We start from the raw sequence: 23,797 nt of genomic DNA, 5'->3' as shown, positions 1-23,797 counted from the left end.
ATTTACATTTTCAAATCTAGAAACAATCAAATACCAAAATAGTAGTTGGATAATGAATTCATCATATACTCTGCGATTAATTGTTGCAGCTCTACCGCTAAATATACCAACGAAGTGGCTACGTTGGCAACACTGATCCCTCCTGAAATGTCTTCTTATTGTCTGGCAGACCAGGTATTCCCATGACTGTATGGGAAACATTGCATTATCTAATAATGATTATTTTTATTATTGCGGTTGTAGTTTGCAGTAGTGTAGAAGTACATAACAGGAACCAACATGCTAAAAAAAACATCTCCAAATATGATTCACATTTTTTTTAGTCCACTGCAACAATCTGACAAAAAGCTAGGACGTCAATCAAAGTGTGCCGTCACATTTGCGAGGATTTACCAGTGGCGCCCAGTAGGTGTACAAATATCCGATCTTCAGCGAGGGCACAAACTGGGAGCAGGAGACCACCAGGAAGTAGAGATTGAGAAAGAACTTGAACTGCTGGTAGAGCACCTGAGGAGGACAGAAGACACAGACTCAGCAAGAACATGTATTTACATATACAATAAAAACTACGCTAGGTGCATTATGGCTCGGATAATGAATCACATGATCGTGCTAAGGGAGCAGATTGTGCAGACAGAAAGCTTGCAGGTGGAATTTACTTGTACAACCCAATACTTCACTGCTGCCTGGTTTCTTACCATTCTATTAATCTAAGGCAGGGGTGTCCAAACATTTTCCACTGAGGGCCACATACCGAAAAATGGAAGATGCCAGGGCCACTTTGATATTTTGTAAATGTGCTAACCAGCAGGGCTGCAGCTAGCAAATATTTTAGTAATCGAGTATTCTACTGAAAATGTTTTCGATGAATCGAGTAATTGAAAAAAAACATATTTTTGCTTGTTAAAGAGAAATTATAAATACACAACAGAAAATAAAACATTTCCCCAAATAATGAACGACCAATTGTTTTAATTTTTTAGATAATCAACCCTTTTCTATCTTAAATTTACATTGTGCATAGGAACAAAATGTATTTTCTTGGGTTTATTTTCTTATGTTGCTTTTGTAGATTAATGTATCCATTCCAGATTGTAACTATTTACTGGAAAAGGAGACAAATAATAATTACTTAACAAGACATTACGAAGACTAAATGACATTTTACATTATATTGATGTCTGTGCATTTACAAATCCTAAACTTAGACAGGCTGACTAGAAATAAGACAAATATTCATCATAAGATATTGAGTTTTTGCAGTGTTCAAACTAAAATGAAGACACCTGTAGTGGAACACATTACTTCTTGTTCCATTACTCCAGTGGTCACCAACCTTTTTGAGCCCAAAGTCTCTGGTCTTGGCCGTGAACCGAATCGTGAACGATATCCATCCATCTTCTATGCCGCTTATCGTAATTAGGCGGTACACCCTGGACTGGTTGCCAGCCAATGGCAGGGCACATATAGACAAACAATCATTCACACTCACATTCATACCTATGGACAATTTAGAGTCTCCAATTAACCTAACATGCATGTTTTTGGAATGTGGGAGGAAACCGGAGTACCCGGAGAAAACCCACACACACACGGGGAGAACATGCAAACTCCACACAGAGATGCCCAACAGAGAGTCAAACCCAGGTGTTCCCTATCTCCTGACTGTGTGGCCAACATGCTAACCACTTAGCCACCACCGTGAATGATATATTTAAATATACATATCGTATATACTGTATACACAACTGTATATTAAAATTATACATACAGTATATTTATTTATTTATTTATTTTTGTAGAAAGGTATTTCAAGTAAATTAAAAAGATTTGTCTTTAAATACAAAGCTTTGTGTTATTATTGATTGTTGGCGTCAACATTTCAGCTTTTTCTCGTTGTGCCTTTTGCTCTTTTTTTTTTTTTTTACCATTTTTGCTGTTTTTTTTTTTTATTGTATTTTTTTTCTGCAGTGATGCAATGTCAAATGAGCCATGGTCCACACATGGCCCCTGGGCCGCACTTTGGGCACCCCTACTTTAGTAGATTTTCGTCGGGGTCGGGCTAGTGGCGTCGGCTCTATGTGCTTGTTGTTGTGTTGTGCTTGTTGACGTGACCGAGTGATGGTGATTGAGGTGCTGCGTTACAACAGTCAGTCCTCACGAGCAGCGTTTTTTGGAGGTGCACATCTATGGAGTTATATTTGTGCTTTAATTTTGAGGTAGCAAAGGCAGATTTTGAGCCACATTCATGTGCAATAATTACTGTTGCGTGAGCAGGCACATCACTGTGCTCTGTCACTCTCTCCCTGTCGCTGAAATAAACCCAGTATGAAGTCACGTTATCATCATAATAAACTGCGACACATTCAACAGCAGTCATAATTAGGAGAAAGGTAGCCCTCCACACGACCCATGTTATGTTAGTAAGGTACATTAACCTTAATCTCACTGATTTGCGCTTCATTCGGGACGAGATAATGCAGCATATAAACTGTGCTGTTGTGGTATGCAAGTGCCTCATTACAACGGATACACGTCACGGTGTTCATCTTGCCGTTTAGCCACATTTTCTGTCTGTTTTTACATTTGGTTTTCCTTCTCTTTCGTTGCCTTGTCGCTTTCTCCCGCGCCTTCAAACCTCTGCTTCCTTCTTCGTCCTGTACGTGGGTGACGTAAGCGATTCCTCGAGGCAGAAAAAACCCTTGATTATTTTTTTGTAATCAAGGTACATGAATTATTCGAAGAATCGTTGCACCCCTGCTAAGAAGCGATATATACGTATATTTCAAGAAAAAAGCTGCATCTCAGCTTTGTCATATGGCCGAAAAAGCCTATTAGCATCAACTCTGCTCTTTGCACTTTTCCAATGTTTGCAATTTTTTTATTTTCCAAATATTGCAACTTTCTTCTTAAATAAACTTTACTTTGTAAATTTCCTTCTCGTAATATTATGACTTTATTCCCGTAATATTTGAACTTTATTCCCATAGACTCCCCCCCCAACCTAATTTTCCAAAAATGACAACTTTTTTTGTTTGTTTGTTTCGCATCAGGACTTCAAAAAATGTTCTCTTTAATATTTCAACTCTATGCTACTAGTTTTTAAGTTAAATTAAATTAAATTGCACCTTTTTTTCTTGTTAGAATACAACTTTTTTAGGTTAATATATAACAGGGGTCACCAACGTTTGTCCTTGTGAGAGCTACTTTTACAAAATGAAAATGGCCAAGAGCGACTCATTTTTGTAACATTTACTTTCAGAGCTTATTTTAAACCCAAACAAAGCGAATATGCTTGTTTACCAGAACATTAACAAAATGCTGGTGTCCACAACTCACATCTTGTATTTCAGAATGCATTTCTTTCTACTGTTCTTTCATTATGAACTGAAAACCTGAATGAAAAGCAGGCTTGCGGGCACCTCATGTGGTCGTGGGGGGCTACCTGTCACGTTGGTGACCCCTGATATATAGACTTTAATTCTCCTAAAATGACAGCTGTTTTTTTCCCCACTTCTGCTGGGGTTTTTTTCCAAATAGTTCAACTTTCTTCTTCTTTTTCTCATAATTATGACTGTATTGCCATAATATTTTGACCTTAATCCCATAATTGTATAACTTTTCCCCAACCTATTACAACAAAAAATGATGTATTTTTTCTTTAATATTTTTACTTCCTCCTAATACTACGTTATTCTTGTAAAAGTACAAGTTTTTCTCGTAACAGGAACATTTTTTTCTCTTAATATTTTTACTTTATTCTTTTTAAATTACTGCTCATTTTCCATTATTATTAGTTTTTTTACATTTCCTTGTTAAATTATATTTTTAGATTGTGCCGCAGACCAAAAAAAACAAAACAGCTGCGGGCCACACTACTGATCTAAGGTCAGGTTTTGAATAATGCTTTTAATAATGAGAGTCCCGTGTCGGGCCAGATCAATAGGCGAGCAAGCAAGCAGGCATCCACGCTTAATGAACCCCCTGACCTTTAGGTGGTGGCGGCGGAAGAATGCACACCGCTAAACTCAATTTGTGCGTATTTAATAATTCAAAGTGGAGGGGGACAAACGGGACATTTGTATTCTCCATCGGCAGAAATATCTATGTCTCTAATAGACAGTTGACATTTTACAGCTTGCAGAGTGAGTGACCCTCCTAATTACGGCGCCATTCACTTTCTAATAAGTAGCTCTGATCTTTAATGACGAACCCTTAATGATAAGACACTTAGCACAGCCGCTATGGCGAGGCTGATGGCACTTAAAGGGTCAGGAACGTGAGCATAAAAAAAAAAAGCCAAACACACCCCTGGCACAAAGGTGAAGACGTTGTACTTCTGGTTGTGGATGGAGTTCTTGGGGAACTTCTCCTCGCATTTCTCCGGGCAGCCGAGCCAGACGGTGCGGGACTTCAGCTCCTTCTTCCGCCGACACATGCGGGCCACCAGCTCGCAGCAGCTGCGAAGCGACAGGACACAAAGTTATTGGGCGTGAATGCACGTTGACAGGTGTTTTATTTGTTTTTTTCCAACTCATGCGGAATAGAAAAGGAGAACGGGGGAAAAAATGAGAGGCTAACTAACGTAACAATATCACTTGACCTCAGTTACCTCATTACAAAACTAAAACCTCATAGAAACCAGTGTCTCCCAAAGGACTGCAGTCGATGTGTAGTGATGCTCATTTGCATAACTGGCCGTGACGCATGTCATTTTTTTTATTTTTATGGACATGTGGGAGCAAAACACATGAAAAGCAAAGTAATATGTTTACAAAAACAAATTCATGTATTTTTGTTGCTTCTTGTGGGACAACTGCTGCTCGATCAGAGGAGTGATACGTGCTTTTATGTTATCTTTTATGTTAGTGTCGAATAAGACCATGAAAAGTCACTCCATTTGTACAAAACTTGAATACTCTGAATACTCGCTAATTATAGCAATAAAATGGCTAAGTTGGCAACACTGATCCCTCCTGCTACGTCTTCTTATTCTCTGGTAGAGCAGGCACGGATGAGGCGTGTTGAGAAGCAGAGGTACAACGCCATCTATTGTATGGAGGTGGAAAGACAAGCTACATTCACAGACAGTCCTGTTATAATGTGTTTATGAGCGAGTGCCAATAGGTAGTGCCAAATGTATTTGTGAATGAATGTGTGGGTGATCCTTGAATGGTTGTCAAGACATCAGTTCTGGCAAAACACTGAAAAAAACTTGTAGCAATTTGACATGAGTTAAAACACATCCATCCATCTTTTTGCTGGAGACTATCCCTGCTGACTTTAGGTTTCAGATCATCACACAAATTGAAATATTAGTCATTGACAACACAGCTGAACACAAAATGCAGTTTTTAAATGAAACTTATTATTATTAAGGGAGAAAAAAAATCCAAACCTGCATGGCCCTGTGTGAAAAAGTGATTGCCCCCTAAGCCTAATAACTTGTTGGGTCACCCTTAGCGGCAACAACTGCAATCAAGCGTTTGCGATAACTTGCAATGAGTCTTTTACAGCGCCATCTTTGCAGAATTGTTGTCATTCAGCCACATTGGAGGGTTTTCCAACATTTTGTTTATCTGCAGCCATTTAAAGATGGACTTGCTGGTGTGTTTTGGATCATTGTCCTGCTGCAGAACCCAAGTTGGTTTCAGCTTGAGGTCACCAAGTGATGGCAGAGCATTCTGTTTCAGGATTTTTTGGTAGACAGGAGAATTCAAGGTTCCATTTATCACAGCAAGTCTTCCAGGTCATGAAGCAGCAAAACAGCCCCAGACCATCACACTACCACCACCATATTTTACTGTTGGTATGATGGTCTTTTTCTGAAATGCAGCATTACATTTACGCGCGATGGGACACACACCTTCCAAAAAAAGACAGTATTTTCCCAAAGGTCTTGGGGATCATCAAGATGTTTTCTGGCAAAACTAAGACGAGCTTTAATGTTTTTTGTTCAGCAGTGGTTTTGGTCTTGGAACTCTGCCATGCAGGTCATTTTTGCCCAGTGTCTTTCTTATGGTGGAGTCATGAACACTGATCTTAATTGATGCAAGTGAGGCCTGCAGTTCTTTGGATGTTGTTGTGGGGTTTTTGTGACCTTTTGGATGAGTTGTTGCTTCGCTCTTGGGGTCATTGGGTTGGTCGGACACTCCTGGGAAAGTCCATCGCTGTTCCATGATTTTGCCATTTGTGGATAATGGCTCTCACTGTGGTTCGCTAGAGTCCCAAAGTCCCAACGAGGGAGCACAGAGGGCCATGTAGGTTTGGATTTTTTTCTCCCTTAGTAATAAAAACTTTCATTTGAAAACTGTATTTTGTGTTCAGTTGTGTTGTCATTGACTAATATCATTAAATGTTTCATCTGATCTGAAACATTTAAGTGTGACAAATAAGAAATCAGAAAGGGGTCAAACATTTTTCACACTACTGTATATATTATGTTTTATATTGTTTTTGGCATACAAATAAAAACACAAAAATAAAATATAATAAATACAAATATATTAATACATATTAAATAATATTAATTATCAATTGTTAGAAGAAGTAGAAGTAGAAGTAGTACAAGTAGAAGTAGAAGAAGAAGAAGTAGAAGTAGAAGAAGAAGTAGAAGTAGAAGAAGGAGAAGAAGAAGAAGAAGGAGGAGGACTGTAAAGGTTGTACTGAAACTTGGACAATAGTGTTACACATCTGCTCAAGCATATTCTATCTCAAGAGCTCCTTTTGACAAACCTTTCAAAATACAGTAAGCTTTATTAAAAGATTTTTCAGAGGGCAGGGGGGTGAAAAGGTTAGCATTGGGCCAATGTTGGGAAATGTTCACGGCTCAATTTGTCTGTGAAGCCCAGCGAGGCGTGGCAGACAAAAACACGCTCTGTGGTAACATCTCAAGACACATTTGTCCTTGTTTAGCAGTAGCTGACCATCGCTAATATGCGGGCGGGGATGCGGAGGGGGGGTTGTTGTTCACCACCACCACGACCAACAAACTTGATTTATTACAGTGAAGCAAACAAAAGTGAACAAAGTTTGACTTTGCATCCACCTGCTAATGATGACAGCGAGGCTTATCCAGAACATGAAGTACAAACAGTGTGTGTGTGTGTGTGTGTGTGTGTGTGTGTGTGTGTGCGCGCGTGTGTGTGATACAGGGGCTAAAGTGGCACCTGGGGGGTGCAGGGGGGTGGGGGGACAGTGTATACTGTCATGGTGATCGACTTGGCCTTTCCACCTTTTAAGCAAGTTGGCAAAACAGAAAAAGTGCATAAATCAACTTCGGGGGTGACAACATTGCCGTTGTTTGCGTTGGCCGCGGCGGCAGCATGCTCTGCCTCGGCACCCAGCGCGCCGCTCCGCGTCTAGATTCATAATAGAGATTATTTGAGCAAATGAATGCTATTTAAATAGCAGGGCCATTTGAACAGTCGGGGCTTATTGGGAGTGAATTATTTGCCTTTTATAATCCCACGCAAAGCACACACAAAATTACTGGAAAGCATCAAACTGCTCAGCTGTGAAAAATCCAATTTGTTCATTAGGAGGGGGGGGGGGGGGGGGGGGGGGGGGGGGGGGGGGACAGGGAAGGGCGCGGGAGGGGGCAATCGATACGCCGAATGACAATACGAGAAACTAAACGGTCTTTAAAACTCCTTGTGCTGGTGTATTTCAGCGTTGTGTTTGCTGGCAGGGAAATCTTTGGGGGCTGTCATATGCATCGTTAGCTGGATGAAGCGCACCGTTGTGTTTAACCTCTGATGATGCGCATCGGGCAGCGAGAGACAAAAAAAAAAAAAAAAAAAAAACACAACCGACCTTATTTTGCGCTTCACGCACAACTACCAGCACGTTGGAAACCCAAGTTGATCCGCGCGTGTATCAACGTAACATATTAGCCACGCCAATGCTTACAGCAGGCTGTCCAAACTCATTCCACTGAGGGACATATACAGAAAAATGGAAAATTGTGGAGGGGCCGCTAATATGATACAGCAATCCCTCACACTTCATGCTTCGAATTTCACAGCTTCACTCTACCACGGTTTTTCAAAAATATCCATCCAAAAACATGCATGTTATTGGCGACTCTAAATTGTCCATAGGTATGAATGTGAGTGTGAATGGTTGTTTGTCTATATGTGCCCTGCAATTGGCTGGCGACCAGTCCAGGGTGTACCCTGCCTGTCGCCCAAAGTCAGCTGGGATAGGCTCCAGCATGCCCCCACGACCCTAAAGAGGGGAAGCGGTATAGAAAATGGATGGATAGACGGATATTAGTTAATAAATCATGCCGTGAATACAGCCTATTCTTATTCAAAAGTAAGCAAATTTCCTATTTTTTGCCAAAATGAAGCATTATCCAGCATAAAAAAATGGCTAATGAAGTAAAATACAAATATAAGGCATTCAGAAGACACATTCAAAGACGTTGTGATGATATGTAGTATTCTACACGGGTCACTAGGTGTCAGTAATGTTACTGTAATGTTGGGTGGGACACACAAGCACCAGACTTGATGGCCGTAACAACCGACTGTTATTGCAGATCTGAATGATCTCACAGCAGGCACAATAATCCCCACGGCCTAGGTCACACAAACGGGACTACATGCAAAAAATACAAGAAACGCAGGGAGGGCGCTGCCCGTATGATGATGTGCGGATCGATAAGGAAATATCGTTGCTTCCGATACCAGCTCTTCGGGCTCCAAAGATAGATATATTAGAGATAGATAGATAGATAAAAAGATAGATATAAATATAGATACTTTTGAGGTGTATTTTTAGGTGTATTTGCACAAACTACAGGTATGGGATGGATATCGCCAAGGAGCAAAAAGGGGGCGGAGAGAGAGGGTGATCTTACTGCTTCATGGTTACCACAGCTTCGTTCTCCACGAAAAAAAACAAAATAGACATTTGCAGAATATCATAAATCTCACGACCCCAAAAAAGAACGCACGTCCAGTTGTGACCTAGGTGTAACACAGGCTACTGTGTGAGCTAAAACTCAACTGTCACTTCCTGTTCGCCCCCACTCTGATTCCCTGGCACCGGAATACATTTACAGCAACACACATGAGCACGGATCTTATTTATGTCTTATTTTCTGTTATTATGTCTACTATATTGGGTTATAGGAGTGTGAAGGTGACTATAGGAGTGTTACTTCATTCTACAGGGCTCTAATAATGTTTAAAAATAAAACGTATTTACAAGGTGGTAAACGGGTCTTCCATGCACTAACTATGAAAATATTCCATTTATAAATAATGAATCCTACTCCACGAAAAATATCACTTATCACGGTGTGGTCTGGAACCAATTAACCCTGATAAATGAGGGCCTGCTGTAGCTGCTAAAGCAAGGGTGTCCAGAGTGCAGCGCAGGGGGCACATTCAGGTCAATATAATAATAAGAAATAAAAATAAGAAGAAAACAAAACAAAACTAAGTACAACAACATAAAAAATGGAAAAATCAGGAGTAATTTTTCAAGAAATATGTAAAAAAAAAAAAAAAGAAAGAAAAAAGTTGTACTCTAACATGAAAAAGCTGCACATTTATGACAATAACATCATTTGATGAAGAAAAATACAATTTTAATTAATAATTCATAATACATATTTTAAGTCATTTTAACAGCATAAAGTTGAAATGTTAAAGAAAATTGTTTTTTAAGTCGTAATATTATTAATAATGTTAAAATCATGAATGTTAGTATAATAAGTATGTTAAAGCCCGGTCACACCGCCCGAACTTTGCTGTAGCGTTCCTGGAGCGGTGAAAAAAATTAATCACCGCTCGTAACCGTTCACCACCATTTAACAGAAGTTGGCCCATGTTAAGGCAACACTGTATACGCTCGGCCACCACTGATGGTCCCTCCTGCCGCTCCAAAAGTTTTGAGCTGCACAAAATATTGCGAGCGGTGAGGAGCGGGCAATTTTCCGCCACGGCAAAGTTCATCACCGCTCAACACCGCCCAGTCAAAGTTTGTCGCCGGCGCTAGACGCAAGTTCGTGGACGCTTGGGTCCGCTAGGCTATAAATACGGGGAGAAATGGACCAGGATTTGGAATAGCCGCTGAGTGCAGACCTCAATTATATCGAATTTGCTCAAAGTTACAGTAAAACTGTACTACCGTGGATGCTGAGAGACTTGCTATGATTGGTGCACTAGTCCAGCAGCAGAATCAGAACCTCCTCAGATTGCAACAAGCTCTTGACTGAAGGAGAAGAGAGAGAAGAAGGAGAGACAGAGTTGTGTGGGTCAGACAGATACTGAGAAGCCGTGAACATGGACTGTATGACAAGCTGATGGTGGAGCTGAGGAATGAGGATCCACGAGCCTTCCAGCACTTCATGAGGATGCCACCAGCCCGCATGCGCAGAACACCGCTTTATCCACGCTCGCGTCACCGCTAAACCAACGTTCGCTACCGTTAAAACCAACGCTAAAGCAACGGCGGCTTCAGCTAGGACAATGCCCGTGTTTTTGATTTTTTTCCCTATTTTGTGCACGGTTACGAGCGGTGATGAATTTTTTTCACTGCTCCAGGAACGCTACAGCAAAGTTCGGGCGGTGTGACCGGGCCTTTAACAAAACAACAAATAAAGTTGTAATTTTTTGACAATTAGGTTGCAAAAACAGTTACAATAATACAGGAATAAAGTCAAAAGATTATGGCAATAAAATCATAATTATGAGGAGAAAATTTACAAGAACAAAGTTGAAATAGTGGGAATATTTAAGAAAACAACAGCAGAAATGGAAAAACCTGCTGTAATTTTACAAGAATTAAAGTCAAAATGAGAGAAATGTTGCATACGAACAAGAAAAGTTCTTAATTTTATGCAAATAAACTTGTAATATTATGAGGATAAATTATTTCATTTTAGTAGCATAGACTTGAAATATTGAAGAAAAAATATGTTATTTCTTTTTTAAAGATCTTAATATTATGAGACACAAAAAAACAGGTTCTAATTTTTGTAAAATCAGATTGGACAAAAAGTGAAAACATCATGGGAATACAGTCTTAACAGTGATACAGTGAATACAGTGAATTAACTACAAGAAGAAAATTTACTAGAGGAAAGTTGAAATATTTTGAAAAAACATACTGAAATTCATACTACACTTTTTCACCATATCGCAAAGCTGAGATGCAGGCTATTTTTTTAAAAGATGTACAGTATATAACTTATAAGCATATATACGTGTTACTTTCCAAAATATCAAAGTGGCCCTTGCATCCTTAAATTTTTCACTACAGGTATGTGGCCAAAGTTTGGACACCCCACTGCTACAGCAATGGATGCATAATTAGATTGTAATATGATGCATGCATTTGTATAGGCTCGACTAGTTTGATGCCTAAACAGAACAGAAAAGGTTGAATATAGTGTGCATTTACTGGCAGACATTTCAAAAGAGTAAGTGAGGTAAGTGAGTAAGTGAGGCTCCAGGCTGCCAAAGCAAGCACATGACTACCTCGACAAGTCAATAAAAACCTTGTAAGGTAAACAGCACACAACAGCACACTTTTTAGATACCTGCAACACAACACTCTCCAACCCCCAAGGAGGAACCAGCCGAGGCCTCTGCTGTGTCTGTGGTTGACTCTGGCCCGGGGCAGCGTCTGGTAGTCGCTGTCGTCGTTCTCGAAACCTTCCTCAGACATCATCAGAGGCATCTCATCCAAGTTGGAGGGTTCATCGTCTAGAGAGAATCTGTAAGGAGAGATATCACTTTAAAGTACTCTCTTAATGAACGTGGAGCCATACAGTATATCCTTCTGAGACTTGGAAAAGTAAAAGTTCATTAAAGTGAATAAAATACCCAACAATAGTTTTTCTGTCTGTGTGTGTCTGCAATCTTTGCAAATTTGGGTGGTTTACGTATGTGTTTATGCATATGCAACATTTCCGCGTTGCATTTGTGTAATTTTAGTACTATTTCAGTGTATGGCGCGTTCGGAAATTGCTGTGCGTTTGCCCCTATCGGCCACCGTAGATCATCATTTCTTGCCAAATGTTATTTATTGAAGGATGGCCTGCTTTACTTCCTGTCCATAGTTTATTAGCGCATTCTTAGCAAGTGTGACAAAAACAAGCACTGTTAAAACGCCTTACTGTCGGTATAGAAACCAAATAATGACATTAGTTCATTTAGCTGCCGTGTGTCTTTAAATGTTCAGTTGACGGAACGGGAAGAAGCTTGGAAGAAGCTTTTACTGATGGTTGCGCTCTAATGCAGATACAAATATACTAAAGCCGTTTCATATTTACATGGATGTTAGATCTAGGTTGTTGTTCTGTCGAGCTGCCTGTCACCTGTCAAAACACAAACTATGATAGGAAGTAAGCGATGCTATCAAAAGAAGCTAACATCCGCGTGAACATAAACACCAATACACGCAAACCTGGGTGAGAGAGGGAGAAGAAAACGTGAACATTCCATCACTATTTCGTCAACTCGACTGCATAAATGATGGGGAAAATTGTCCAAATACCTTGACTGTCTGTTGGCGTTGTAGTAAGGGCTTCTCCTCGAGCTCTTCCGCATCGGAGCTAATGGGATGCTGTCAGCCATCTTGGCTGGGAGGGCCACGTGATTACGTCACTCCGGCCAATCGCCTTGAGGAGATTAATGCTGCGTTCCAGGAACTTGTGGTGTGGATGTGAGGACGCTGTTTTCATTGGTTTTGTAAACAGTTTTGATCCCTACGGTGTTTCCCCTCATTGGCTCAATACTACACGTATTTTAGCAGTCGATTTAAAAGCTATATTTGTTATACATATGTAATTTGTTAAGTTTTTAGGCCAGTCTTTTGTGGAATATAAAAAAGTTCCGATAACCCCCGAAGGCACCACGGGTCTTCAGCAGAAACGCATATGCATTCAGGAAATATAAATAAATAGATTCGATTTCTGGTGAAAATCCTGCTGAAAATGTATCAGTACTTTTTAATTTATGAGCTCATGCAGTTCCTAATGCCTGGCATTAATTTAGTTTGTGTGGAAAACAAACTAAATCAATCATTTGATAGTCTACATAGGCACACTTTTTGATATATATTGTAATTAGTATGTATTGGTATTGCTCCAATGAATGACGAGATAGGCGTTTCAGGTGAAATGGATATGGAGTACTGATTACAGCAGAATGTTTAATGTCAAAACACCATTTAAAACCGGCATCAACAGTCAATTTTTGTAGGGAACTTTTTAATACATGATCCGGAGAGGTATATGGCAATTGAGGTAGGCAACCGAGCGTTTTGTTCTCCATTTTATTCTGCCCCAGTGTTGCTTGCAAAAGACAATTTTCCAGCAAGAACACAGACAAACAGAGCAGCATATGTTGTGCTTTGCACCAGCTAGCAGCATTGGGCAGCTGTCCAGGGGAGGGAGCGCAGACTTTTTGCATTATTGATTTGAACATTCAGTATGTTCCCTTCTTCCGAGCAACCATCCCTCTCAGCGCTGAGTGGATTCCCAGGTAATTGTTAAACCAAAACAAAGCAAAGACAGCAAAATGTGAATCCCTTACTAGCATCTCTTGGTTAACAAATCAAATAAATCTATGTGTATATATACAGTATTTAAGAAGAAACAAGATGTTTTACAAATACTTTAATGTCCATAATAGATTGCATCAATTGATTCCAATTTCTTTACTGTCATCAATCAGCATAGAAAAGTGCCTGCTGTTTCCCAGCTCCATGCCATTCTTGGACAGACTTGTCATTGGAGTCGCTTCAGCGTTCACTCTGTCCATGCCCGTAGTCATCTGGTGAAGTGTCGAGATGCCTCGATTCTGAATCACCGAGATCTCGTTGTTCTTCATAGCCAGGCTGTTGGTGATAGCGCTGGCGTAGCGGCTCCAAAACCCAGCGTCAACGTTCATCGCGCGGGCGGCAAGGTCCTTCTGGAATATTTCTCCGAACTTCATGGCATCGCCACCCAGTAGGGCGATGGGGTTGTCCACGGATAGTCGCCTGCCTCTCCTGGCCGGCGTGTTGTTCCACATGTGCGTTCCCATATGAACCTGCGAGGGGAAACAGGAGGTTAAGGACCAGAACGTGTGCTAGCTCCAAAGTTAGTGCCAGTTAGCCTTAGCTGACCTTCAGATTTCCTTTGGTGGTGAAAGCTCGGCCGCAGACCGAGCAGACGAACGGTTTCTCGCCGGTGTGTGTGCGCTCGTGGATCTGGAGAGCGCTGGCCGAGGAGAAGTTCTTCCCGCACACGTTGCAGTTGTGCTGCTTGGGTGTGCGGCGAGGGGGCGCCGGGCCGAGCAGGGAGGTTATTCCCGAGCTGGTGACCGCTGGGTAGGGCGCTGAAAGGTACACACCAAAGGACGAGTGCTGGCCCTCGGTGTGACCGTTCACCTCCATCTTTATCGATCTGGATGATGCGCTGGTCAGGCTGGGAAGGCCTTAAAAACAAGATAAAATAGCACATTTATGTCAGCACCAAACTAACTTTAACGCTTTTACAACTTAAGTGACATTTACCTATTTGTCTCGGTTGGACGGGCGGACAGGTCTCTTCTTTCACACACAGTTTGCTGGCTTGCATTCCCCTCAGTTCCAAGGATAAAGAAGCAGGAGACTCCAGTTGTTCTTTCTTTACAGAGGCAACAAAAAGTTCGCGAGAGTCTGTCCTGTGGCTTGCAGCCAGTCTCTGCACCGGTGATAGAGGCGGTGTTGCAGGGGGGCTGTTTGCACCCAGGTTCTCCAGCCCTTTCTCCGTCAAAGAGCATTTAATTTGCAGCTGACCGTAGTCGTCATAACCATTTGTGAGGGATTTACTCCCAAAGGAGGTGCTCAGGTTCATCATTTGGTTCTCAGCGGTAGGTGAGGATTTAGGGGAATTGAGAACCGCCACATTTTCTACCGCATGTCCTTCCTCTGCGTCGTCACCCTCCATGGAAACGTCATCAGCGAGCTCTTGGTCATTGCTGCTGGGACTGTCAAAGCTCCTCTCATTCATACCTCCATCCATCTCCAGCGGGCCCGACTCCAGGTTTTGCCCAACCATGTGCATGCGAATGTGCTGCTGAAGGACCACAGCGTTGGTGAACTTCTTCTGGCAGATGGGACACGAGTGCTGTACCTGGATGGGCGGGTTCTCCCTGTGAACGCCGACGTGGGTCTTCAAGTTGCCCTTGGTGGTGAAGGCCCTGCTGCACACCTTGCACTTATAAGGTCTCTCACCCGTGTGAATGCGGTAATGCATCTTCAGCGCGCTCTGGCAGCTGAGGATGCGGTGGCAGAGGCCGCACTGGTTGGGGTCTGTGATCTTTTTGTCAATGTTCTCCACAAGCTGCTGGAGCTTTGAAGTTTCTGAGGTTTGCATAGAGTCCAGGGGGTTACAGGGTGAGAGTGAGACATCTTCTTGGTTTACTGGGAGGGGTGAGGGGGAGCTAGAGACGGGAGATGCCGATGCTACGGGTTCAGGTGTGGTGGCTATAGATGGTACCGTGCTGCTGGTTGCTGGAGTGCTTCTCGGTATCTGGGTGCAGCTTTGGGGCAGGTGTACCACCTCTGATGTGAGATTATTAGACCCTTCTAGCTCATGGTTGGACAGTGGAGTCTCTAAAAGTGGAGACATGTGAGCGTCACTGCCTCTCCGGCTTGGTGACACACACTCAGCAGAAGCTGGCTGGTACAGGGGCTGAACAGATGGCGCTACACTTGAAGGCTCACTGGAGCCACCCCCCATGCTGGTTCTAGTGGAGGAGAGTGCAAGACCCATAGAGGCTGGCAGAGTTGCTACGACAGGTTTGTTATCCAACCACGAGGAGACAGGTTTTTCTGGGGGTACGGACATTCCATAGGGAATCCCCGAGGTGGTTGGCACATTGTCCAGATATTCCGGCACCGGGTAAGGGTTCATCTGAACTTGAGGATACTTCTCTTTATGCCTCTGAAAGTGCACCTTCAAGTTTCCCTTAGTGGAGAAGCGGTTGCCGCAGATGTTGCATTTAAAGGGCCGCTCTCCAGTGTGGGAGCGCAGGTGGATCTGCAGGGCGCTGTCGCTGCCAAACACTTTGGCACAGAAGCGACATTTATGTTTGAAGAAAGGCTCCTCAGGGGCAGGCTTGCTTTCAAACAAGGACACGTTTGGTGGTTTCCCCTTCCTGTGCTTCATTAGGGCTGCGAGGGGATCGAGCGCATTGGCCGTAGCCGCGATGCTGGCCAAGGGATTGGGGAAGATGACGCTGCTGGGGGGGCTCTGAGGCAAGAAGGGGAGGCTGGCGGGGGAGCCGAGGAGATTGCTCTGCCCCAGGGGGAGATGACTGGGGCAGCTGAGGGTCTGAGAGCTGCTAATGCTGCTTACTTGTGAGCCGGTGTAAGGAGGGATCAGTGCAGAGATGCTGCTGCAAGTGGAGAGGGATGGAGTTGAATTTTCAGAGGAAACGGAGGAACATACAGCATCTCTAAAGGATGACTGCTTGCATACAGTTTCTGAGGGGAGACTTTGTGACTTTTCAGGCACCAAAACAGCAGCCTGGTCGTTGACATTGGAGGGCGTACTTCCTGACAGCGGCAACAGGGGGTTAGTCGAAGGGAAGGTGTTAGCTGCGTTGGACAGGGGTCTGGAGACCGGGTTTAACGCGCCCTGGCTCGGCTGCTTGTTCATGGTGGCTACCTGGCTGCAGATCTGCTCGATGAGCTGCAACTGGTGAACTTGCTGTTGCTGCAGTGCCAGCAGGTGCTCCAGAATGACGGGGATGGCAGCTGAAGCGGACCTCCCTGCAGTGCCGTTACTGCCGACCGCCTGGGAGAATTGGGCGACGGCCACACTGGTGCTGTGAAGAATCTCCAGGGTCACGTTGGTGTTGGGTATGCTGTAGGTGGCTGAAACCAGCGGGGACGCGGTGGATTCAGGCGGCGGAGGGCTGGAGGTGATTGCGTATTTGTCCCGTGGGTGATGTTCAACCTCCATGGCTTCATCCAGCCCTTCCTCCAAGTTGTCCAGGCTGTCGTCGGTCACAGGCGTCTCCCCCACCTCAAAGCCGGCATCCACCACAGACGAGTCACTGGACACCACGCTGGGGACGGGAGAGGGAGATTCCCCGGCGCAGTGCTTCCCTTCGCCGTCCCTCACAATCAACACAGAGCGATCCTCGGCGCAGGACTTCTGGTGCTCGCTCAGCTCGGCCCAAGTGAAGAACTCGGCGCAGCATTTGTCGCAAACGTGCGTGTCCTCACTGCGGGGGGAACTTCCAGTCCCGCTGGTGTCCTCTCTCTCCCCGCCTTCCACTGAGCCTGGGAAAGATTCATATGGTGGAATGAGTTGTTTTATCACGCTCTTGTGCGGAGAACAGCATTGTCTACCACGATTCAAACTACAAAAATGCGAATAACTAACGCACTATGGACACATAGTGTCTTTGTATTGTTTGCACCCACAGAGCACAGCTGTACAAGAGCTCACTTCTATTAAGCGACACCACTTTGAAATGAAACAGGTCACTTTAAAGCGGAGCCGCAAAGCACACACAAGCTGCTCTCAGATGTTAATAATCAGCCGGGAAAATCAATAACATTATCTGACCTCTCCATTGTGCATTCAGACTGATAATGAAATTCCATATGTTGCATTGATTTTTTTTTTGCGTGTTTATTTAATGCAACCTCATGCAAAAAAAAAAAAAAAAGACAATTTGACTTTGGTTTAACAATCCTTCACAGTATTGACAGCGGCATGATTTGGATCTCATTTGGGATTTAAAAGTGACGCAATGTCGGTCATACAACAGCTTAATATGTGATACTTGTATTGTATCGACGCTTCAATCTGCTTGGGATTGGCTCCATTAGGGAGGCAGACAGTAAAAACAGCAGATGGGGGGGAAAGATTAAACTCCTCCTTCACTGCACACCAGCTTGGGTCCGTTTGCGAGGCACGAATTTGGCTTTAGACATCAAAATCGTCCTGCAAGGATGTTGGTTTGCGTGACAAGGGTACTTTTCTCTGCGGTTAACGTAAACGCAAAGACGTCTGCCACCTGTCTCTACGTACCAATGACTGTTTAGCTCACATACTGAATTTGTACTTCAAAGCAACAACATCGACACATGTTTTTGAAGCAATATCCACAGGTGTGCCGTCTGTGCATTCATAAATTAGTGTGTGTGTGCATGTGTGTGTACTAGTTGTTATCAACTATGAAGGCATTAACAGTTATGGCAGCTTTTTCCACTGAGGGCCACATACATAAAAATTGACGGATGGTTTATGAAAGATGCTAAAAGCAATCCGATGTAGATTAAGCATGCTATAAACCAGGGGTGTCCAAAGAGCAGCCGGTGAGCCATTTTTGACCTGCTGTTCTTTTAACCATTCGAAAATACAATTAAACAAGAAATTGAAAATAAAACACAAACAGCAAAAATGGAAAAAAAAACAGTCATTTTTATGAGAATAAAGATGAAATATTAAGGAGGATAAAGTCATATTATTAAGAGAAAAAATAGTATAAAGTTGAAATATTAAAGACTATAATAAGTTTTTTTTAAGTTATATTATAAGAAACAAACAAAACAAAGAATAAGATGCAATTTTAGGGAAATTACTTTGGGTAAAAGTTATAATTTTACAATAATAAAGTCAAAATATTCTGACAATCGAGAAGAAAGTTAAAATATGTGCGTAGTTCAGACTAATAATATGAGATGAGATGAGATGCAGGCTATCACAGGCTGGCTGTCTATTGTACATGGGTTGGTTTAGAATTTTTTTTTTTTACATTTTTCAGTATGCGGCCCTCGCTGGAAAAAGTTTGGACACCCCTGCTATAAGCTAAATAAACACACCATCCAAATCTCAGCTTTGAGTTATAGGCAACAAAGCTAATTAGTGGTACACAATGGAACCCCTTAAGTTGACGCCCCTCCGATTGACTGTCTCAAGTCAACAGTAGCAGTTGTCGACATAAGTGAAACTAGCCTTTGCTAGTTTTGTTTTCAGATTTTTTTGTATGTTGACATGGTTTTCCTCCATTTGTGCATATTTTTATTTAGACTCTTGTGTTTTCGTATGATATTTTATACTCTTATCGAACACATTTGGCCATTTGGTACAGCATGTTTCAAGTACAATGACAATAAAGCTTTCTTACACCTGCAAATCTGTCTTCCAGTGGCTAACAATCTAAAACAAAACAATTTGTTAGTTGCTGTGGTAGAATCCAGGTTAATACTGCCATTCTTTTATTTAGAAACTTATTTTGCACTGAACAGGAAATCAGTATGTGCACATTTTGATGCTAGACATAGACAGTGGTTATGTCATAGGCAGTAGTTTGCGATAATGACAAAATAACAATACTACAACACGTTGACATAAACTGACCCATTTTTCATAGAAATGACCCCTTTGGGTCGACAAAAAAGGACCATGTATGTCAAAACTGTGTTTTTTAAAAAAACACAGTGCAACCACTATTTTTGCCAGTCCTTTTTGATCCAAAAGGACTGACAAAAAACAAAACCATAAGAAATAATGTAAATGTAATTAATCCGTTCCAGACGCCCAGAAACATGAACATAAAAATACATTTGATAGGGTTTGCATGCAGAAAATAAATATGAATGATGAAGGGATGAAAGTTATTGTTGATGCAGACTTCCCGTACATCCTGGCGAGATTTAATTCAAAAGTTTTTCACCTTCTTTCTCAAAGTTCTGGCACGCTCAAATTTCTTTGGCCCCATGGTGGGTTATTTAACAGGCGCACTGCACTCAGTAAATAATGCATGGACGTAGGGTGCACCATACACTACAGTGTAAATAAACTAGTTTGTTACGTGCAATATTGTAGAAAAACACAGGCAAAATTTGAGCAAAAACACACGAAAACCGAGGTTTGACTGTATCTCATTAACATTGAATTGATTTTATTTTTAGAACACACCAAGGGCCGATATAAACGAGCTACGGGATGGAAAAGGCCCCTGAGCCGTACGTTGGACACTCCTGAGGTACAGCAGCAGGAGCCAATGCATCCTCATGCAAACACAACGTTTGTATTGGCTGACAAACCTTCAAAACGCCTTTCAACTTTCTAGCTGACAATGGAAGCGTGCAATTAGCGCCGAGCGAGGGAAATCTATGTGAAAAGTAGGGCCTGTCAGAGGTAAATAATCAGCTCACCAAGTGGGTGGTCCGAACACGGCCGAGGGAGAAAAAAAAAACCCGCCTTCACTTTGTACAATTTACTTCCAGAGAAAACAAAGGCGAGGTCATTTTTTATCCCTAGCTTTAAATATTTGTCCAAATATAATAGGACGTATGAATGTATCTGACAATTTCCAGCGCTATAATTCACCCTATCCATAATAACAGGAGCAGACAGCAGATTTATGTCTCTTTCTGGCTCTGTGGTTCGAGGGTGGGTGGAGAAAAAAAAGAAGAGGAGAGAGAAAACATCATCAGACTAAAAGCAAACAGACTCTCAGCCCGCCGTCGTTGCCTCTTCAAGTGACCTTTGACCCTGGGGGGGTCAGCGATTGACATGTACTAATTGTACTATGATGCAGACACCAGGCTGCGGGACTGTGGAGTTCCTCCATCGTACTTTTCACAAGAATATGGACCACTAGCTTGTACACCGATACTGCCAGTAAAAGGGCTGATAATACACCAACACAAGGCCGTGAGATGACACTTATCACATTAAAGCAATTACCACATTAAGATTTGCATATACTCAACTATAGAGCCCGCTTGCATGCAGTTTGTCAAATCAATCCCGTGCTTTTTATTATTTATTTGTGATTAATTTGTCTTAATTGAATCCTCAAATCATGAAATGGTTCAAATAACGTCTGCTTCCCTGTAGGACGAGAACACAATTATCACTGCCATTAGAAAGTATGACAAGAGGAAGATGTGGTGTATGATAACATAGGATATAGGCAGATCTGGTTGCACTGATATCAGGCGCACAATAGTGGGAATTATTTGATAAAGTCGCTCTGTGTTTGTTGAGGATCATTTGACAGAAACAATTTGGATGTGTAATGTTATTTGTACAAAGATTTATGCGCAGTGCATCACTGACCATAAAAAATAACTTTGCTTCGAGGATGAAAATGCAAAAAAAAAAGTTTTACTTTTAAAATATATTTTTATAGAAAATACTGCATAAACATTTTTCAAGTACACTATACTATTTTACACACAATCCTTTTTCATTTAAATTTTTAGTGCCAAACCTGTTAGACGTGATTATTAATTGCACTTAGATTGTACAACTTGATGTTTTCTCACTTTTATGTTTGACAAGTAACATATTTTTATTTCTTAAAAAGTAAATAACTCATACAAGACTAAGTTCAAACCTGAGCTATTAATAAGGATGGAACTGTGTAGTTCTCGTGAAAACGCCAAACTTATAATACATCTCCAATTAAACGTCATATAACAGAGCAACACAAACGCTGTTAACTTTTCTCAACAATTGGCGAAAACTTCCAAGCGAGTATACGCACCGTTATCTCCGAGGAGGAGGAGGCCGCCACGACGCTCCTCCTGGCCGGCCCCGAGATGCTGCGGCTTGGCTTGCTTGCGCCGGGACATGTCGCTCTTTTCACGCCACCGCCTGGCCCTCCGTCCTCGGCTAGCAGCGACTGGGAGCCTCCGGTGGGAGAGCACCGAATGAAATAAGCGCCACCGAGGAGCGAGGCTGGTGTGGATGCCCGGCGGTGCCGATTGCGCATGTCAGTGCGGCGATGATGATGCTGATGATGATGGAAGGAAGGAAGGGGGTGGGGGTCTGGCGCTTTTAGGACCCTCGGTGTCCTCTGTGGTGGGGGATTGGCTGCAACAAGATATGGAAATGAGGGATGGGATGGGGTTCAATAATAATAATAATAATAACGATGACTTCACTTCCGGTGCTGCTTTTACGCACAGTCCAAAGTGCGTAAAGTGTGCGCAAAACGAAACGTCCGGGTGGTCCTTTCCGGCATGTCGTCCAAAAAGTTTTTAGGCTTGCATTTTGTCAGTCTCACGTTACATGCTAAAACATCAGGATGCAAAGAAAAGGCGAGATTTCCCCGCCAAACTTTGCGCAGGCAAGACTCAACTAATGGGTCGTGAAGCTGCTCCTCCTCCTCCTCCGGTCCTTCACGGGATGTCCTCCCAGCCTCAGCGCCCTCGGAGGGTGTCTCACTCGGTCCATTTCAAGTGTCCTCCCACTATTTTGGTCACCATAAAATACAGAAGCCTAATGTAGAAATCACGGAGAAGTATGGAGGAGCAACATCGAATTTAAGTGTATTGCTTGGAGAAACACATTTGTTGGTTATTTGTTGGTTAATTATTATTTCCCTACATCACGTGAATGCTAAGAATGTTCATAATTTCTCTTGGATATTAATAAAGTATCTATCAATGTATCTATCTATCTATCTATCTATCTATCTATCTATCTATCTATCTATCTATCTATCTATCTATCTATCTATCTATCTACCTATCTATCTATCTATCTATCTATCTATCTATCTATCTATCTATCTGCTAAGAAATAAGCAATAAGCATTATCACATGATATTATTACTCGTAATTCTTTATGTTTTTATTGTTTTAATTTTTAAATAATTATGAATGCTTTTTCTTATAAAGAGTAGGCACACAAGAAGAAGTATCAGGGGGAAAAATCTACAGTATGTTCATATGTACGGCACACCGGGATATGAAAAATTAATGAATTGTACACGAAGAAATCCAGTGCACATAAAAAATAAAATATTTATACCATCATAAAGCATCCTAAATATTTTCCTATATCACGTGAGACCATTCATAATGACACTGTTATTGCATCAAAATAATAGTTATTATACATGCATGCTAAGAAATAAGGATTACCACATGAAACAATATTATTACGTCATTTTTAAATAATATATATTTTTTAATTATTATAAAGGTAAATAGAATAGACACACAAGAAGTAAAAAAAATAATAATAAAATATCTACAATATGTTCACTTATACTGCACACCAGGATATGAAAAATTAATTCTTTGTACACAAAGAAATAAGCAGGGCCAACTAAAACAACTTCCACTGTACTAGACTAATGTTGTATCAAATAAAAACAAATTTCATTGCACTTAAAAGCATCGTAAGGATGCAAAGTCCATAAAAAATGCACATTCGTTCTTCTGTGCACACTTTTTTTATTGATTGATTTTATATTTTGGACTTTTTCTTCAAGAGGATCACGGAGAGAAAAGCAAAGATATGCTGTGATTGCGGAAGATCGTAACACTTCCAAAGCATCCAATCCAAAGCAGCCTACTCCACTCAAAGCCACTAGGGGGGAGCATATTTGATGTGATAACAAGCGTCCAAGTCCTTTTTTTTAGGGAGTGAATTGACATTTTTCAATATTGGACGCGTCCACTCCATGACAGCAGACCGTCCACTCGACACAAACAAAGCTGTAATCCTCCTTTTCAACGAGCATTGTCCCCAAACTTGTAATCATGTGCTGTGAAAAGATGCACTTTGGGTGGCGGCGGGGCAGAATCAGCTGTTGATAATTGCAAGCACTCTACAACAAGCCGCTATTGATCGCCGTGTCGTCTTCCATCGCGCTGCCGTGGGGAGATAAGGCGGCCTCCTCTCCTGCCCCCCGAACATCATCTCTAAGGAACTATCAGGTTGGCGCAGACTTATGATGAATGGCCGCGCCGGCGGAGAGCGCTTATCTGAACACTCCAGCGTCCTTGATTCGATATCGATTCTTGGTAATCGGCGGCGTC

At 42.1% G+C, this 23,797-nt stretch overlaps 2 protein-coding genes across 11 annotated transcripts in view; both read right to left on the bottom strand.

Moving 5' to 3' along the window:
- The window catches only part of atp9b (ATPase phospholipid transporting 9B), a 61,836-nt gene extending 49,203 nt beyond the window's left edge, over positions 1-12,633 (bottom strand). For 5 of the 10 annotated variants that reach the window (XM_054763259.1, XM_054763260.1, XM_054763264.1 and 2 more), the window contains exons 1-4: positions 12,427-12,596; positions 11,558-11,734; positions 4,310-4,460; positions 394-507 (exon numbers count right to left, since the gene is read on the bottom strand). In XM_054763259.1, the coding sequence (XP_054619234.1) occupies positions 394-507; positions 4,310-4,460; positions 11,558-11,734; positions 12,427-12,596 (612 nt within the window). Of the gene's footprint in view, positions 1-393; positions 508-4,309; positions 4,461-10,143; positions 10,228-11,557; positions 11,735-12,426 lie in introns of those variants that run through there. The other 5 variants (XM_054763265.1, XM_054763266.1, XM_054763261.1 and 2 more) reach the window with 2 other exon arrangements.
- A 528-nt stretch (positions 12,634-13,161) lies between these two features.
- Positions 13,162-22,092, bottom strand: sall3b (spalt-like transcription factor 3b). The gene is made up of 4 exons (XM_054763832.1): positions 21,510-22,092; positions 14,521-17,280; positions 14,131-14,441; positions 13,162-14,054 (listed from the first exon to the last, which is right to left on the bottom strand). Exons 1-4 carry the CDS (start codon positions 21,595-21,597, stop codon positions 13,662-13,664), a joined length of 3,552 nt encoding a protein of 1,183 aa, XP_054619807.1. The 5' UTR covers positions 21,598-22,092; the 3' UTR covers positions 13,162-13,661.
- Between the last annotated feature and the right edge of the window lie 1,705 nt (positions 22,093-23,797).

This window comes from Dunckerocampus dactyliophorus, chromosome 20 (assembly GCF_027744805.1).
Source record: "Dunckerocampus dactyliophorus isolate RoL2022-P2 chromosome 20, RoL_Ddac_1.1, whole genome shotgun sequence".
Taxonomy (NCBI): domain Eukaryota; kingdom Metazoa; phylum Chordata; class Actinopteri; order Syngnathiformes; family Syngnathidae; genus Dunckerocampus; species Dunckerocampus dactyliophorus.
Note: the sequence above shows the minus strand (reverse complement) of the source record. Positions and strands in the feature narration are given on the sequence as shown.